The sequence below is a fragment of the Castor canadensis genome, chromosome 17, assembly GCF_047511655.1.
Source record: "Castor canadensis chromosome 17, mCasCan1.hap1v2, whole genome shotgun sequence".
Classification (NCBI taxonomy): Eukaryota; Metazoa; Chordata; class Mammalia; order Rodentia; family Castoridae; genus Castor; species Castor canadensis.
This window is the reverse complement of record NC_133402.1, coordinates 65,619,645-65,637,073: the sequence shown is the minus strand read 5'-3', so window position 1 is coordinate 65,637,073 and position 17,429 is coordinate 65,619,645. Positions and strand designations below refer to the sequence as shown.

The 17,429-nt window shown below is 37.0% G+C and overlaps 1 protein-coding gene across 4 annotated transcripts in view; it reads left to right on the top strand.

The window, feature by feature from the left end:
* The window catches only part of Plscr4 (phospholipid scramblase 4), a 57,901-nt gene extending 41,469 nt beyond the window's left edge, over positions 1 to 16,432 (top strand). For all 4 annotated transcript variants that reach the window (XM_074059993.1, XM_074059990.1, XM_074059992.1 and 1 more), the window contains 3 exons: positions 11,228 to 11,389; positions 12,994 to 13,152; positions 13,828 to 16,432. In XM_074059993.1, coding sequence (XP_073916094.1) covers positions 11,228 to 11,389; positions 12,994 to 13,152; positions 13,828 to 13,881 — 375 coding nt within the window. In that variant the 3' untranslated portion in view covers positions 13,882 to 16,432. The remainder of the gene's footprint in view (positions 1 to 11,227; positions 11,390 to 12,993; positions 13,153 to 13,827) is intronic.
* The last annotated feature ends 997 nt before the right edge of the window (positions 16,433 to 17,429 follow it).

Sequence of the window (17,429 nt, the reverse complement as noted above, 5' to 3'; positions counted from 1 at the left end):
TCCATGAGCACAGGCAATCTCTCCACCTTCTGTCCTTGATCTCTTTCTTCAGGGGTTTATAATTGTCCTTGTGGAGATCATTCACAACCTTTGTTCAGTTTACTCCTAGGTATTTTTTTTTTGAGGCTATTGTAAATGAAATTGTTTCCATATATTCTTTCTCAGTTTGTTTGTTATTGGTGTATAGAAAAGCTAATGATTTTTGTAAGTTGATTTTGTGTCTTGCCACCTTGCTGTAGCTGTTATGGTGTCTAGGAATTTTTGGGTAGAGTTTTTTGAGTCTTTAAGGTATAGGATCATATCATCTGCAAATAGGGATATTTTGACAGTTTCTTTACCTATTTATAGTCCTTTTATTTCTTCCTCTTGCCTAATTGCTCTGCTTCGGAATTCCAGTACTATGTTGAATAGGAGTGGGGATAGTGGGCACCCTTGTCTCATTCCTGATTTTAGGGGAAATGGTTTCAGTTTTTCACTGTTAATTATGATGTTGGCTGTAGGTTTGTCATATATAGTCTTTATAATGTTGAGGTAAGTTCCTTCTGTTCCTAGTTTTCTTAGAGCTTTTATCATGAAGTGGTGTTGGATCTTGTCAAAGGCTTTTTCTGCATCTATTGAGATGATCAAGTGGTTGTTTTTCTTTGCTTCTATTAATCTGCTGTATTACATTTATTGATTTTTGTATGTTGAACCATCCCTGCATCCCTGGGATGAAGTTGACTTGGTCCTGGTGTATGATCTTTCTGATGTGTTGTCAGATTCAGTTTGCCATTATTTTATTGAGTATTTTGGCCTTCCATTTTGTTTTGTATTTCTGTTTCATTCTTTTTTTCTGAGGTTTTCCATATCATGGGTCACTTCCTCTTTTATTGTCAATTTTCATCTTTAATTCATTTATCTCTCTATTTATGGTGCTCTCTATTTCACTTTGGTGTTTATTTAGGGCTCCTATGATTTCATTTACTTGTTTTTTTGTGTTTTTTCATTTTCTTTATTTGTGTTGTCTTTGAATTTCTGGAGTGCCTCTTATATGATTTGGTTGACCATGTCTAGTAACATCTCTATGAAATTCTCATTGATTACTTGCAGGATTTCTTCTTTCAGAGTGTTCTTGTGAGCTTCATTGGGTTCCTTGGTATAGTTAATCTTTGTTTTGTTGGAGTCTGGATCTGGGTATTCATTTTCTTCATTTCCCTCTGAATCCTGCACTAATTTATTTTTGCGGGGAGAACTGTTTCTGTCCTTTTTTTGTTTTCTCATCATTCCACTTGGTACTGTTTGTGTCCCTGGACTATGTGTAACTTAGTATTAGCTGAGTTGCAATATTAAAACTAATAAAACCCAGAAAGAAGCAGAAAAAAGAGAAAGAAAAAGAAAGAAAGAGAAAAAAACCTAGAGAACCAAAGAAAACAGCGTGGAGCGATCATGGGTGATCAAACAGCAAATAAGACAGCCAAACCCTTAAAGAAAGGGAAAAGAAATCACTGGTTCAGAAACAGTAGAACTACAGTCTTAGTTGTTCTGGTGTTACTCCTTTTTCATCCAGTCCTGTCTGTCTGTGTCTCCTAGGTGGTTTGGAGCTGGCGTCTGGTGGTATCGGAGCCCTCCTGTGATGGGCAGTGGGTGGGCAGGGGCCCAACAGACCTGTGGGGCAATGACCCAGTGGAGTGGCAGCCCAGCAGGCCTGTGTGGCAGGAGCCTAGTGGCCCTGCCGGGTGGAGACCTGGTGGGTGGTGGACAACAGTGCAGCAGGGGCAGCAGCCTGGTGGGCTGGCAGATGGCGGCTTGGCAGGCCTACTGGACTGTGGCCTGGCAGAATGGTGGCTTGGCACACTTGTGGGGTGGGGGCCTGGTGGGCAATGGCCTGGCTGTTCTTTTAGTAAATCGTGGTGTGGAGGAGCTTTCCACAAGCTAAGGGTTCAGAGTGCTGAAGCTTCATCTCTCCCTGGTGCTTTACCTCAGCCAAGCATGTCTTCATCATCTCAGCAAGGTCTCTGATTCATGGAGCTCATGCACTCTGGGGTTGTGTTCCAGTCACCATCTTGGATTCTCTTCTTTTCAGGTTTTTTTCTTCTCTCCTAGAATCTATCAAACTACAAATCCCCCTCATGGAGATGAAAATGACCTACTATTGTGGTCCCCTCAACAACCCCTCTTGTGATCAGCCCTAATGCTGTGAGCCCTTCATCACCCCTTGTCAGCAGGAAGCAGTCACTGAATAGACTTCATTTTCCTTATCCCTAACTGCAGTTAGGGAGACCATTGAGAAGGGGGATTGAAGGATGGACAGACTGCCTGAGTTCCCAAAAACTGATATGTGGTCAAGGAGACACCTCCCCTTCCCATGAAACTTCTGTGCATCTGAGTGACATCTCTGCCCTAAGGCAATACAAAAAAAAAAGCTATAAAAACCCAATCTCCAACCTGACCCAGGGGAACACTGGTTTCCGGGTCCCCCTGCATGCCCCACTATGCATTCTTTCACTTCTCCTCTTTACAAATAAAATCTTCCCAACCTCTGCTGCTGGAAGCCACCTGTGCTTTCATTTCCAGAGTGGGCTCAAGAACCCCGAGCACCTGAAATTCCTGTGCTTGTCATCTGTGCATCAATGTCATTCACACAAGAAAACATTTTACTTATATATTTACTTCCTCTACTATTACTGTCTCTAAACTCCAAATTAACCTTGGAACATTACTATTCTGTAAATATAGATAAACCAAGACATTAGACTGTGGCTCTAACAATGTAAAGTTCAAGCTCCATATTTACTAAAACACAATGCAAAAACTGCTAATTCATGTACCCATACATAAAAATAAGACTTTTTTAACTTTTAAAGGGTAGTAGCTATCCATTGGTCTTAGGAACAAAAAAAAAAAAGCTTCAACATCAAAAAAAGTAATATATCTTTTAACCTTACCTATAGTTATTACATTCGCCATTTTATTATTTCCAGTTATTACCGGAAAATAACATATACATGCAATAAGTATCCTCCACTTCTGTTCTGAGTATTATGATGAATTCTGGGGTGAATCATTGTTTTGTCAGAGTGCATGGTATATCAGTCACCAACCCTGTGGCAGTTGAGAGGAAAAAAACACATTTCCCTTTTATTTCAGCATATGGTATAATGTTCTTTTATTAATCATTGTGGTTAATCTCTTACTGTGCCTAATTTTTAAGTTATATTTCACTAATAGTTAGAAAAATGTAGTGTAAGACTGGAGGTGTAGCTCAAGAAGTAGAGTGCCTGCTTTGCAAACAAGTTAGTCCCCAGTCTCACCAAAAAAAAAAAGAAAAGAGAGAGAGAGAGACAGAGAGACAGAGAGAGACAAAGAGGAGCAGAGAGAGAGAAATGTAACATATTTACTATTCAGTACTGTCTGCTCTTTTAGGCATCCAAGAGGGTCTTGAACATAATCCCTAGTTGATGAAGGAGGAAAACTCTATATAGCTTTCACAATGCCTCCTTCTCTGTTTCTTTTATACTTGTCATATCTAATATTGTTTTTTTTCTTTTTAAACAAAGAGGTAAAAATTTAATAATTGGTAAACATAGAAATGTGAATGTCAGGAAAATTAAGTTTGCATGATAACTTCATCCAAATTACATGACAGATAAAAACATTGACTGTTTATTTTATTTAGTATTTAACAAATTTTGAGGGAAAATAAACTTGAAATTTTTTTTATTGTTTTATTGTTCATGTGTGCATACAATGTTTGGGTCATTTCTCCCCAGTGCCCCCACCCCCTCCCCTACCACCCACTCTATCCCCTCCCTCTTTCCCCCACACCCTCAATACCCAGCAGAAACTATTTTGCCCTTATCTCTAATTTTGCTGAAGAGAGAGTATAAGCAATAATAGTAAGGAACAAGTATTTTTGCTGGTTGAGATAAGGATAGCTATACAGGGAGTTGACTCACATTAATTTCCTGTGAGTGTGTGTTACCTTCTAGGTTAATTCTTTTTGATCTAACCTTTCTCTAGTTCCTGGTCCCCTTTTCCTATTGGCCTCAATTGCTTTTACGGTATCTGCTTTAGTTTCTCTGTTTTAAGGGCAACAAATGCTAGCTAATTTTTTATGTGTCTTACCTATCCTCACCCCTCCCTTGTGTACTCTCGCTTTTGTCATGTGCTCAAAGTCCAATCCCCTTGTTGTGTTTGCCCTTGATCTAATGTCCGCATGTGAGGGAGAACATATGATTTTTGATCTTTTGGGCCAGGCTAACCTCACTCAGAATGATGTTCTCCAATTCCATCCATTTACCAGCGAATGATAACATATCGTTCTTCTTCATGGCTGCATAGAATTCCATTGTGTTTAGATACCACATTTTCTTAATCCATTCGTCAGTGGTGGTGCATCTTGGCTGTTTCCATAACCTGGCTATTGTGAATGGTGCTGCAATAAACATGGGTGTGCAGGTGTCTCTGGAGTAACCTGTGCCACAGCATTTTAGGTATATCCCCAAGAGTGGTATTGCTGGATCAAATGGTAGATCAATGTCTAGCTTTTTAAGTAGCCCCCAAATTTTTTTCCAGAGTGGTTGTACTAGTTTACATTCCCACCAACAGTGTAAGAGGGTTCCTTTTTCCTCGCATCCTCACCAACACCAGTTGGTGGTGGTGATGCTAATGATGGCTATTCTAACAGGGGTGAGGTGGAATCTTAGTGTGGTTTTAATTTGCATTTCCTTTATTGCTAGAGTTGGTGAGCATTTTTTCATGTGTTTTTTGGCCATTTGAATTTCTTCTTTTGAGAAAGTTCTGTTTAGTTCAGTTGCCCATTTCTTTATTGGTTCATTAACTTTGGGAGAATTTAGTTTTTTAAGTTCCCTATATATTCTGGTTATCAGTCCTTTGTCTGATGTGTAGCTGGCAAATATTTTCTCCCACTCTGTGGGTGTTCTCTTCAGTTTAGAGACCATTTCTTTTGATGCACAGAAGCTTTTTAGTTTTATGAGGTCCACTTATCTATGCTATCTCTTAGTTGCTGTGCTGCTGGGGTTCCGTTGAGAAATTTCTTACCTATACCTACTAACTCCAGAGTATTTCCTACTCTTTCCTGTATCAACTTTAGAGTTTGTGGTCTGATATTAAGATACTTGATCCATTTTGAGTTAATTTTCGTATAGGGTGATATACATGGATCTAGTTTCAGTTTTTTTGCAGACTGCTAAACAGTTTTCCGAGCAGTTTTTGTTGAAGAGGCTGCTATTTCTCTATTGTATTATGTTTTTAGCTCCTTTGTCAAAGACAAGTTGGTTATAGTTGTGTGGCTTCATATCTGGGTCCTCTATTCTGTTCCACTGGTCTTCATGTCTGTTTTTGTGCCAGTACCATGCTGTTTTTATCATTATTGCTTTGTAATATAGTTTGAAGTCAGGTATCGTGATACCTCCAGCATTGTCCTTTTGACTGAGTATTGCCTTGGCTATTCGTGGCTTCTTCTGTTTCCATATAAATTTCACAGTAGATTTTTCAATCTCTTTAATGAATGTCATTGGAATTTTGATGGGAATTGCATTAAACATGTAGATTACTTGTGGGAGTATAGACACTTTTACTATGTTGATTCTACCAATCCATGAGCATGGGAGATCACTCCATTTTCTATAGTCTTCCTCAATCGCTTTCTTCAAAAGTTATAGTTTTCCTTGTAGAGGTCATTCACATCTTTTGTTAGGTTTACACCTAGGTATTTGATTTTTTTTTTTGAGGCTATTGTAAATGGAATTGTTTTCATACACTATTTTTCAGTTTGTTCATTATTAATGTATAGAAATGCTAATGATTTTTCTATGTTGATTTTATATCCTGCTACCTTGCTATAGCTATTGATGATGTCTAGAAGCTTCTGAGTAGAGTTTTTTGGGTCTTTAAGGTATAAGATCATGTCATCTGCAAATAGGGATATTTTGACAGTTTCTTTACCTATTTGTATTCCTTTTATTCCTTCTTCTTGCCTAATTGCTCGGGCTAGGAATTCCAGTACTATGCTGAATAGGAGTGGAGATAGTGGGCATCCTTGTCTCATTCCTGATTTTAGAGGGAATGGTTTCAGTTTTTCTCCATTAAGTATAATGCTGGCTGTAGGTTTGTCATATATAGCTTTTATAATGTTGAGGTACTTTCCTTCTATTCCTAGTTTTCTTAGAGCTTTTATCATGAAATGATGTTGGATCCTATCAAAGGCTTTTTCTGCATCGATTTAGATGATCAAGTGGTTTTTGTCTTGCTTCTGTTAATGTGGTTTATTACATTTATTGATTTTTCATATGTTGAACCACCCAGGCATTCCTGGGGTGAAGCCTTCTTGGTCGTGGTGAATAATCTTTTTGATGTGTTGTAGAATTTGGTTTGCCATTATTTTGTTGAGGATTTTTGCATCCATGTTCATTAAGGAGATTGGCCTATAGTTCTCCTTTTTGGAGGTGTCTTTCCCTGGTTTTGGGATAAGTGTAATACTGGCTTCATAAGATGTGTTAGGCAGTTTTCCTTCCCTTTCTATTTCATGGAACAGTTTAAGGAGGGTTGGTATCAGTTCTTCTTTAAAGATCTGATAGAATTCAGCAGAGAATCCATGAGGTCCTGGATTTTCTTTTTGGGAAGACTCTTGATTGCTGCTTCAGTTTCATTTTGTGTTATAGATCTATTCAGTTGAGTAATTTCGTCTTGGTTCAGTTTTGGATGATCATATGTATCTAGAAATCTGTCCATTTCTTTAAGATTTTCAAATTTATTTGAATAGAGGTTCTCAAAGTAGTCTCTGATGATTTCCTAGACTTACATGGTATTTGTTGTTATCTCCCCTTTTTCATTCCTGATTCTACTAATCTGGGTTTTTTCTCTTCTCATTTTAGTCAGGTTTGCCAGGGGTCTATTGATCTTGTTTATTTTTTCAAAGAAATAACTTTTTGTTTGTTTAATTCTTTGTATGGTTTTTTTGGTTTCTATTTCATTGATTTCAGCTCTTATTTTTATTATTTCTCTCCTATTTGTTTTGGGATTTGCTTGTTCTTTTTTTTCTAGGAGCTTAAGAGGTATCTTTAGGTCATTAATTTGGGATCATTAAGTCTTTTTAATATATGCACTCATGGCTATAAACTTTCCTCTCAGGACTGACTTTGCTGTGTTGCATAGGTTCTGGTAAGTTGTGTTTTCATTTTCTTTGACTTCCAGGAACTTTTTAATTTCTTCTTTTATTTCATCAATGACTCATTGTTCATTAAGTAAAGAGTTATTTAGTTTCCAGCTGTTTGCATGTTTTTTGTCTTTACTTTTGTTGTTGAGTTCTAGTTTTACTGCATTGTGATCAGATAGTATGCATGGTATAATTTTTATTTTCTTATATTTGCTGAGGCTAGCTTTGTGCCCTAGGATATGATCTATTTTGGAGAAGGTTCCCTGGGCTGCTTAGAAGAATGTATATTGTGTAGAAGTTGGATGAAATGCTCTCTAGATATCAAGTAGGTCCATTTGATCAATTTTATATTTTAGATCTTGGGATTTCTTTATTGATTTTTTGTTTGGATGACTTATCTATTGATGATAATGGGGTGTTTAAGTTTCCCACTACCACTGTGTTGGAATTAATATATGCTTTTAGGTCTTTCAGTGTATGTTTGATGAAATTAGGTGCATTGGCATTGGGTGCATACAGGTTGATAATTATTATTTCCTTTTGGTCTATTTCCCCTTTTGTTAGTATGGAATGTCCTTCTTTATCTCATTTGATCAATGTAGGCTTGAAGTCTACTTTGTCAGAGATAAGTATTGCTACTCCTGCCTGTTTTGGGGGGCCATTGCCTTGGTAAATCTTCTTCCAGCCTTTCATACTAAGCCTATGCTTATTTCTGTTGGTGAGATGGGTCTCCTGTAAGCAACAAATTGTTGGATCTTCCTTTATAATCCATTTCATCAAGTGGTGCCTTTTGATGGGTGAATTAAATCCATTAACATTAAGCATTAGTACTGATAGGTATGTGGTGATTCCTGTCATTTAGTTGTCTTAGTTGTTTGAAGGTTTGATTGTGTGTACCTAAGTTGAGGTTACTCTCTACTTTCTTGCTTTTTCTTTTCCTGTGGTTTGGTGCTGCCTGTCTTTTCATGGTTAAGTTGAGTTTCACTTTTTGTGTGCAGAATCCCTAGAAGAATCTTTTGTAGTGTGGCTTTGTGGCCACATATTGCTTTAGTTTCTGCTTATCATGGAAGACTTTTATTGTTCCATCTATTTTGAATGATAGTTTTGCCAGGTAGAGTATCCTGGGGTTGAAGTTATTTTCATTCAGTGCCCAGAAGTTCTCACCCCATGCTCTTCTTGCTTTTAATGTTTCTGTTGAGAAGTCTGCTGTGATTTTGATGGGTTTGCCTTTGTATGTTATTTGTTTTTTCTGTCTTATAGTCTTCAATATTCTTGCCCTGGTTTCTGAACTTGTTTTTTTAATGATGATATGTCGTGGAGTAGTTCTATTTTGATCTGGTCTGTTTGGTGTCCTGGAGGCCTCTTGCATCTGTATGTGAATATCTTTCTTTGATTTGGGAAATTTTCTGTTATTATTTTGTTAAATATATTATGCATTCCCTTTTATTTCTTCTTGTGCTCTTTCAAAGTCTTTATTTTTGTTGTCTTGGAATTTCTTGAGTGTCTCTTGTACATTTTGGTTGACCCTATCCAGTATCATCTCCATAAAATTCTCACTAAGTACCTGTAGTATGTCTTCTTTTAAATTATTCTTGTGGGCTTCATTGGGTTCTTTGGCATAGTTTATGTTCAATTTGTTGGAGTCTGGATCTGAGTATCTGTTTTCTTCATTTCCCTCTGGTTCCTGTACTAATATTTTGCTGTGGGGAGAGTGGTTTCCCTGTTTTTTCTGTCTTTCCGTCATTGCCTTTGGTGTTGTTATTACCCCTGTATTGTGTGCAATTAAGTATTTTCTGTCTTATAATAATAGCACTAGTGATATTTAGAATGGAAGGGTGAGAGGGGATGGAAAGCAAAGAAGTTAAAGGAAAAGGGAAAAACAAATAATCAAGTAGAAAGAAAAAACAAAACAAAGAATCAAACAAAAAATGTTTCAAAGCTATAAACAGGGAGAGACAGTGTACTAATCAACCGTAAACTGAAAAGGTTTTAGGGAGACAGAGAGGATTGAAAATAAAAAAATAAAAAGAAAAAAGATAAGAATAAAAATAAAAAATAAGTAAATGAAAGAAAAAACATATATATACATAAAATAAAATAAAATAAAACAAAATGAAAAATAAAAAATAAAAAAAAAAACTCCAAGTTCAAATGCAATGAAGTTTCAGTCTTAATAATTTTGGTGTCCATCTCAGCCTCCAGTCCTGGAGATGGTGCCTCAGATGTTGTTCTGTAGTTGTCTTATCAAAGGGGATGAATAAAGTAGAACAAATCTGCACACCCACACACACACACACACACACAAGCCACAAAGTGTTCCAAGTTTAAATGCAATACAGTTTCAGTAAGTTTTTCAGCATGCAGGTGTAGTTTGGTTGTTTTCTCATCAAAGGTAGGGAGAGAGAAAAAAAGAGTCTGGAGACAGTTCTGTGATTGTCTACCTGGGGCTGTGGCTTGCCTGCCCACTGCTGTCAGCCTACTGTTGCTGGCGGTGTTATTTATGCAGATCTCAGGAGTGAGCTTAGCATTCACCTGGCCCTGCAGGCTTTGTTTACTCAGAGTCCTGTGTGTGAGTACTGTGCACAAGCCACTGTTACAAGCTTTCCCCTTTCCAAGCATACTGGGGGAGGTGACACTGAACCCACTTTCTCTGGCCTGCATGTTTGTTTACAGCTCACGTGGGAAGTGGGTCTTCCCCTCCCTCCCCCCTTGGAGTTTTCCTTCCACCGCCGCTTTTGCAAGGTTTCCCTCTCCTGCTTGCTGAATGTGTGCTGCTGCTCCTGCCAGCTGGTGTGTTTGTTTACAGCTCACATGGGAGGTGGGTCTTCCCACCTCTCCTGTGGAGTTTTCCTCCCTCCACCACTCCCAAAAGCTTTCACGCTCCTGGTTGCTGGGTGCACACCCCTTCTCCCACCAGAGCCTCTCCAACCAGGCCCGGCTTGTTTATTTACAATTCCGGGAAGGATTCCCCTCCCCCCGTCTTTGGCACTCAGTGTGCCCCATTCTCTTTGCAACATGTCTTTATTGTTCTTATTGCTTATTACTCAGTTTCTCTATTTTCCCCGGGTGTGGGTCGATCTGTCCAGGGGGCTATGCTGTTCTGGCCCAGGGTTGTCTGTGGGAGTACCATGTACCGCTTAGCTCACCTTGTCTGCGTCTTCCCAAGCCATCTGGGCGCAGGCGTCTGGTGGCCCAGAGGCCCTCCTGGTTTCTCCATTTAACGTGAAGTAATAACCTTGAAATTGACATTGGGTTTCACCTTACTTAAAATCTAATAAGTTAGCTGGTTTCCACTGGCTTGTGTCAGAAGACATGGAAGTCTTGGATCAGAGACAAAGGACACTATTACAGCTCAGCAGGCACCAGGTTAGGACCACTGAGCTTGGAAGACTGGCCATCTTAAAAGAGGTCTCCTTTTGTCCCAGGGAAGAACTTGACCTCATCCCTTAGGTCTGAGGCTGAACTAAAATTCTAAGAATTTTATTTATTTTTATCTTTATTTTTAAACATTTTTTATTATCATATTATTGTTGTGCTGGGGGTACATTGTGACATTTACAAAGTGCTTGTGATATATTTCAGTTAAATTTATACCTTTTAGCCCTGTTCCCTCCATTCTTAGATTAGTTTCAACAGGTCTCATTTTTCCATTTTCATACATGTGTACATAATATTTCTACTGTATACATTCTCCTACACACTTTCTTTATATCCTCTCCCCTCCCACTGGCACTGACCCCCAGATGGGATCTGTTTTATCTTCTTGGTCTCAGCTTTTTAAAAGACATTTTTGTTTCTTTAAGATATCTATACAGAGTTTTATTATGACATTTCCATGTATATATGTATTGTATCCCAAATTGTTTCATCCCCTCCATTTTCTCCTTTCTACCTTAGTCCTCTTCTTATGGTGTAAAATCTTAATAATGACCCATTGAAATGGAGCCTTTCTCCTCCAACATTAATTTCCATGGTCCTTGAATGATAAGAGCACATCTAGGTTGTGCGTATGTGTGCTTGTGGATGCAGTGTGGACTGAGTCCTAACCTCCATCACTGCTTGCTTTTGCAGTTGGAGGTGCAGTGTCCTCCTGGTGTCACCCTTGGCTTTGTTGCAGAGCACTGGAACCTGTGCAGGGCAGTCTACAGCATCCAAAACGAAAAGAGAGAGAATGTGATGAGAGTGCGTGGACCATGTGCAACATACGGCTGTGGCTCAGACTCTGTTTTTGAGGTAAACATACGAGAAAATATCTTCTACTACTTTTTCCTAACAGACATAGAGCAATATGGTTATAGACAAATTTACAGATGAATAAATAAAGTAGTGTGAAGAAAGTGTTAAGTAGCCAGTTGACATTGAGTAACCTTCAAATTAATATTAGCTATTGACTGACATTTTCTAAAATGTGACCTTTTTAAAAAAAATCTGTGCTTAATAGAGATGAGACAATTTAAAATATTAAAATTTTGAGTCTGTCACCATTGTATGGCTCCTGTCTGTATTCTTAGCTACTTGTGAGGCTGAGATTGGGAGAATCACAGTTCAAGGCCAACCCTGCCAAATGGTTCCCAAGACCCTGTCTCCAAAATAACCAGAGAAAAATAGACTGGAGGTGTGGCTCAAGAGGTAGAGCACCTGCTCTGCAAGGATGAAATTCTGAGAGCAAATCTGAGCCCCATCAAACAAACTATATATATATATATATATATATACATATAGTATACATACACACACATTAAAATTTTGAGACTAAATACCCTGACTTGATCAATTAAGTGTATTCTTGAATTTATCTAATTAATGACTTTTCTGAAGATTTCCAGGATTGAAATATAGATTCTTAATATGTGTGAAATATGTCACAGAACATATAGAACACTCCTAAGGTTGTACAAACAGCTTAGGAAACAATTAACATAAACAGGGTAACATTAATAATATGGACAAAACACACTAAGTTACATTGTAACATTTTCTCCAGGGAGAAATATCCTCTGGTCTTTATCACCAGTGATAAAGTGATTGTTTATTAACATACAAACCTGATAAAGGAAATTCCCCAAAAATATTTCCTTGGCCTGTTAAAGAGTGCTTTCTGAAAGCTTTGCTATTCAGCCAGGCTCATCATCTACAGAAATTTTTCTTTCACATATTTCCTATGATACTGAATAAAATTTCCTCGGTTCTCATTTTATTACCACTATGTTATTAAACATTGTTTATTAATTAAAAGACCATGGTAGAAACTATGGATAAGCCAAAGTGCCAGAGCAGACTCTGAAATCATCACAATTGCTAAGTGACATTAGAAATTAGATTTAGGGTATTTATTAGAAGTGAGTGCCATGGTGCCTCTCAGAGAAGCAGAAGTAGTTCATTGGTATCCTGACCTAGGTTAAGACAGGTGGATTTGGCCACAAAAGCATGCATGGTGTGCACTGTACAGCACCTTGCTTCCTTGATTTTGCTCATAGGTGTCTCATACTGGAAATAATTTTCTCTCATTCCCCAATTCCTACCCTTTACTATATGGAGAAGAATTTAATATTCAGTTGAAATCATAACTCCTCTGACAAGGCCCCCTAATAACTTGTTCAAAGATAAAGGAAGGGCACCAGTCTGAGAATTGCTAAATATATCCCAGCTCAGTTACTAACCATTTTCAAGACACTTAATCCTTTTGGCCATAATTTCCTCACTTGAAATTATGTAGAACAATATCCTTTTCAGACATTGTATTTATGTTATCACTGCAAAATTCCTCTAGGTACAAAAGTGAAACATATACTTTAACACTTTTCAATCATTATGAAGTCACGCTCTGGTCATTGTAGGTCAAATCCCTGGATGGAGTAACTGACATTGGCAGTATCATCAGGAAGTGGAATGGTTTGTTGTCCACCATGGGTGATGCTGATCATTTTGACATTCGCTTCCCTCTGGACCTGGATGTGAAGATGAAAGCGATGATTTTTGGAGCCTGCTTCCTCATTGTAAGCCTTTTGGTATCCTGGAGAATCATACCTTCCAATGGGAAGGAGTATAGTAGAGTAAAAAGGAATAAGTTGTGAAATTTGGCCAACTGCTCCCTGTGTCCTTTATTGGGTACACATTTTGTAAAGTGTTTATCAACTGTGACCCTCAGTTTTTTTGTGAGTGAAATAGAGATAAAAATATTTACAGGTTTGAGGGTTATACATAATAGCTATCTTATGAGTAATGAGGTTGGGGGAGAAAAAGGAAGATATTAGATATCCAGTGTATGTAATTCTCATCATTTCATATTATTTATCATTCTCAACACTTAAAAACACCCAACTTATAATTATTATTGAAATAAAATAAATCTGAAGTATCCCTCTTCCTTCCTGACTCTCTATCAGTGTACCTCTCTGTGTTTTACCATTCTTACCTTTATGAAGTTTTTCTTCTTTTAAATTATAAAACTTTGTTAAAAGATGGAAAACTTACTGTCTGCTAGCATTTCTAAATTTGCAAATTCTGTTCTTCACATAAAGGTCCTGTTCATATATATTTTAGTACATTTATTTTTTAACAAGAATGGGATACTCCAGTGATGAATTATGCAGAATAATACTGTATGCATTATACATAATTATTGCTCTATGTATCTGTATATCTAAACATAATTCTTTTTCCAATTGCAGGACTTCATGTATTTTGAAAGCTCTCCTGCTCCTCCACGACGTTCATCAAGATAGAGTGAGAGCAAATCATCAATGTGGCTAATAAAAATAGTAGAGAACATTGCATTAGGCTTACAGTCAACATTCAACTCTTTGCAAGTGTATTTCTCTGCTTTGTGGGGTTTTTTAAATTGAGCATTTGCTTTGAGAACCAGGCTAAAGGTGGAAGTGAAAGAACACAATCAAAACATGTCTTAATTGAGTCTCTGTCTACATGGTAGACCAGGAGTTCCTTCTGAAAATCTTTGACTGCTTAAAGCAAGTAAACATAAGACAAAATAAGCTTTAATACACTATGAACATAAGATAAGTGACTATGAATCCCAGAAGTTTCACATTAATAGGAAGTGAAATGATGGGTTGTTGTTGGCACAACCTCTCCTCTTTATCAAGAAGACAAACTTGATCCCAACTATAAAGAATGACATTCTTCATCTATAAAACAACAAGGTAAACATATTGAACTATTATTCTTTGTTGTACAAAGAAAATTTTACTTATGCACATGTACCAAAGCCTCATTCTACAAATTTATAACAGATTCAATGGAGAGTTTAATTTCATTAGAAAGTAAAACATTTTCTTTTTATCATGACTGTTATATTCTTCCATGCCTATTTCCTGCTTCCCTGGCATGAACAATCAGAAGTTATCTATCTAGAAAGACAGGGTCAGATATCAGGAAAAGAGCTGACCAGGTTCATGCCCAGTCAAGATCTCAGCATCTTAGGAATACCAGTTTCTGTATAGAAACTTTGTGTCTACTACATTCACACACAGCACACACATCTAGTACACAGCCTCTCCTGGTCACAGGTGCTTTACATATGAAATATTTTTGGCCAAGTCTGTAGGATTGCCTAAGGGATCTTATTATTTCATTTGATGGCATAGAAATGAGAGAACTGTTTCTTTCAAGATCTCTGGTGATCACTAGGCTATGCTAATGGCAAGAAATGGAGCTGTGTTTTTAAATTTTGAAACATGGCATTTTGTGTAGAGGTTTATAAAAGCAAAAGCTACCAATTTTGGCACTTCTTAATAATGCTTTGCTGCTTTTCACTTATATTTTCAAAAAGCTTTACACCAAGAAAATAATAAAACACAGCAAACATGCTACTTCTCTGTGGTCTACAGCTTATCAATGAGGACCAACAGAGCTAAAGCATCAAATGTACTTTTGTGTATTACTAATAAAAAGCATAGTGTTTAAGTGCACATCCCCTGGTTAGCTTTTCTCTTTTACACTTTAGCTTCCTACATGGACATAGACTGTGTTATTTGAACACAGCCAGTAAATAGAATGGCATGTATTCTTCTACAGCTTATTAAATAAGTAAAACTTAAGTGAGAAGACATAGTCCACACTTCTTTTTGAAGTGAAAGAAAGGTGCTTCATTTTAAAATTATACTAACTTTTTTATGGTAAGAACAAACACAGAAATAAACTCTCACCTCTGGATGACCTTAAGGCTCTGTTCAAGAAAGGAAAGGAAGCTATGTGAGTTTTGTAAACCACCTGCTGGGTCATGTAGAGTAGGCCTCTACATGAACAGAACCCCTTCGCAGTGGCTGGGAGAGAGATGGATGCAGGATCATTAAGGAAAGTTCTTTCCAACCATGACATAGTCACTATGGTAACTTAGGAAGTTAATGTCAGTGGTCACACATATGAAAGACTACAGACGCTATATAATTAACTAAACAAATTCAATAAACAACAAGAAAAATGAACAGGTAGAGCCAAGTATAATTTCAAGTTTTGTCATATTGTTAAAATATCAAGGTTATCAACATATTATGAAGCCTGTGAAGACAGGAGAATATGACCCATACACAGTAATAAAAGCACTAGATAGAACTGTCATATAAAATACAGGCAATGAATTTAACTAAGTCTTAAAATCAGTTATAAATATTTTTAAAGAACTAAAAGAAAGTTAAGGTGAATACGGTTGATGTACTTTCTATATAAGAAGGAATATAGAAATTTTAAACCTCTTTAAATGACCATAAGAAGCTGTTTAAGGTAGAAAGGAGAAAAATAGAGGGGATGAAACAATTTGGTTATAATACATATATAAGTGGAAATGTCACAATGAAACTCCCTGTATAGCTATCTTATACAAACAAAAATGTCTTTTTGCAAAAATAGAGAACAGAAAGGTAAAACAGGTCTTAGATGGAGATTGGCACCAGTGACAGCAGGGAGGATAGAGGGAAAGTGTGGTGGAGGGTGAATATGGTGGAATATTATGTACTCATGTGTGAAACTGGAAAAATGAGACCTGTTGAAACTGTTCCAGGAACTGGGAAGGGAGGGATAAAGGAGAATGATGGAGGGGGTGAATTCAACTATGATATATTGTAAGAATTTTTGCAAATGCCACAATACATTCCAGTAAAACAATAATAATAAATGATAAGAAAAAAGTCAAAAACAACTTGAGGAGACCAAAAGAAGACTAAAAAATAAGCTTCTCTTGAAATGAAGTATGAGAATGATGTCTCATCAAAAAAGAGAATATGTACATAAATAAATAAAAGTGTACTGTGAATGTCTTAATTTGTGGTTATTGTTTCTCTTATATGATTGAAAACACAAGTGCCATGCATAGAGCAAGAAGTCTATACAGATCTTCATACAATATGAAAAGATATAATTTGTATGATAACTGATCTGAGCAGCAACTGTAAATATACTATGTTTACAATATATTGCTGGGTCTATAACATAGAAAAGTAACGTTTGGCAATAACAGCCCAAAAACAGTGGGTTTGAGCAAAGTTTTATTGGGGCAAAGAAGAAACTCCAGATGGTAAAGAAATCATAAGAATAAATAATGAGAATCAGAAGTTGATCATTGTAGATATGATCTGCCTATTTATTGGTGACCTTTTATTTAGCAAACTAGCCAGACACCTACCCTTGCTGCCAGGAACCTAAGGTTATCTTTCAGGGTTGTGGAAGTTCAGTGTTCTTGGGTCTATACATACACACATATAAATATATACAGAACATGTTTCTGAAAGTGGAACTTTTAAAGAAGACTAAGAAAGGAAGAAAAGAATGATAGCAAAAATGACATACATCACATCTGTATCAGAACAAGACACAACAAAACACACTGAAAACTATTGAACAAAACCAGGTAAGTGGGAGAGGGAGAGAAAGAATAGTGGAGGGGGTTATACTGACTTCAGCACAGTATATTTACAAGTAAAATACCAAGGCAAAAATCCCCCATCGAACTATGAACAGACACAAACAATGAAGGACAGAAATATAGAACAGGTCATGTTAAGGGGAGGGTATTAGCAGGGAGGGGAAAAGGCAAATGAAGAGGGTAGAGGAGGATGAACATAGTCGATGTATTCTTAATACATGCATGAATATGGAACATTGAACCTAACTGAAGTTATTTTAAGAAGGGGAATGTGGTAGGAAGGAGAATAATGGAGAGGGATGAGCTAAACCAAGGTATAATAAGTATATATAAAAATTTCACAATGAAACCCCTGTATAGCAATCATATATGAATAAAAATGTTTTATAAAAAAGA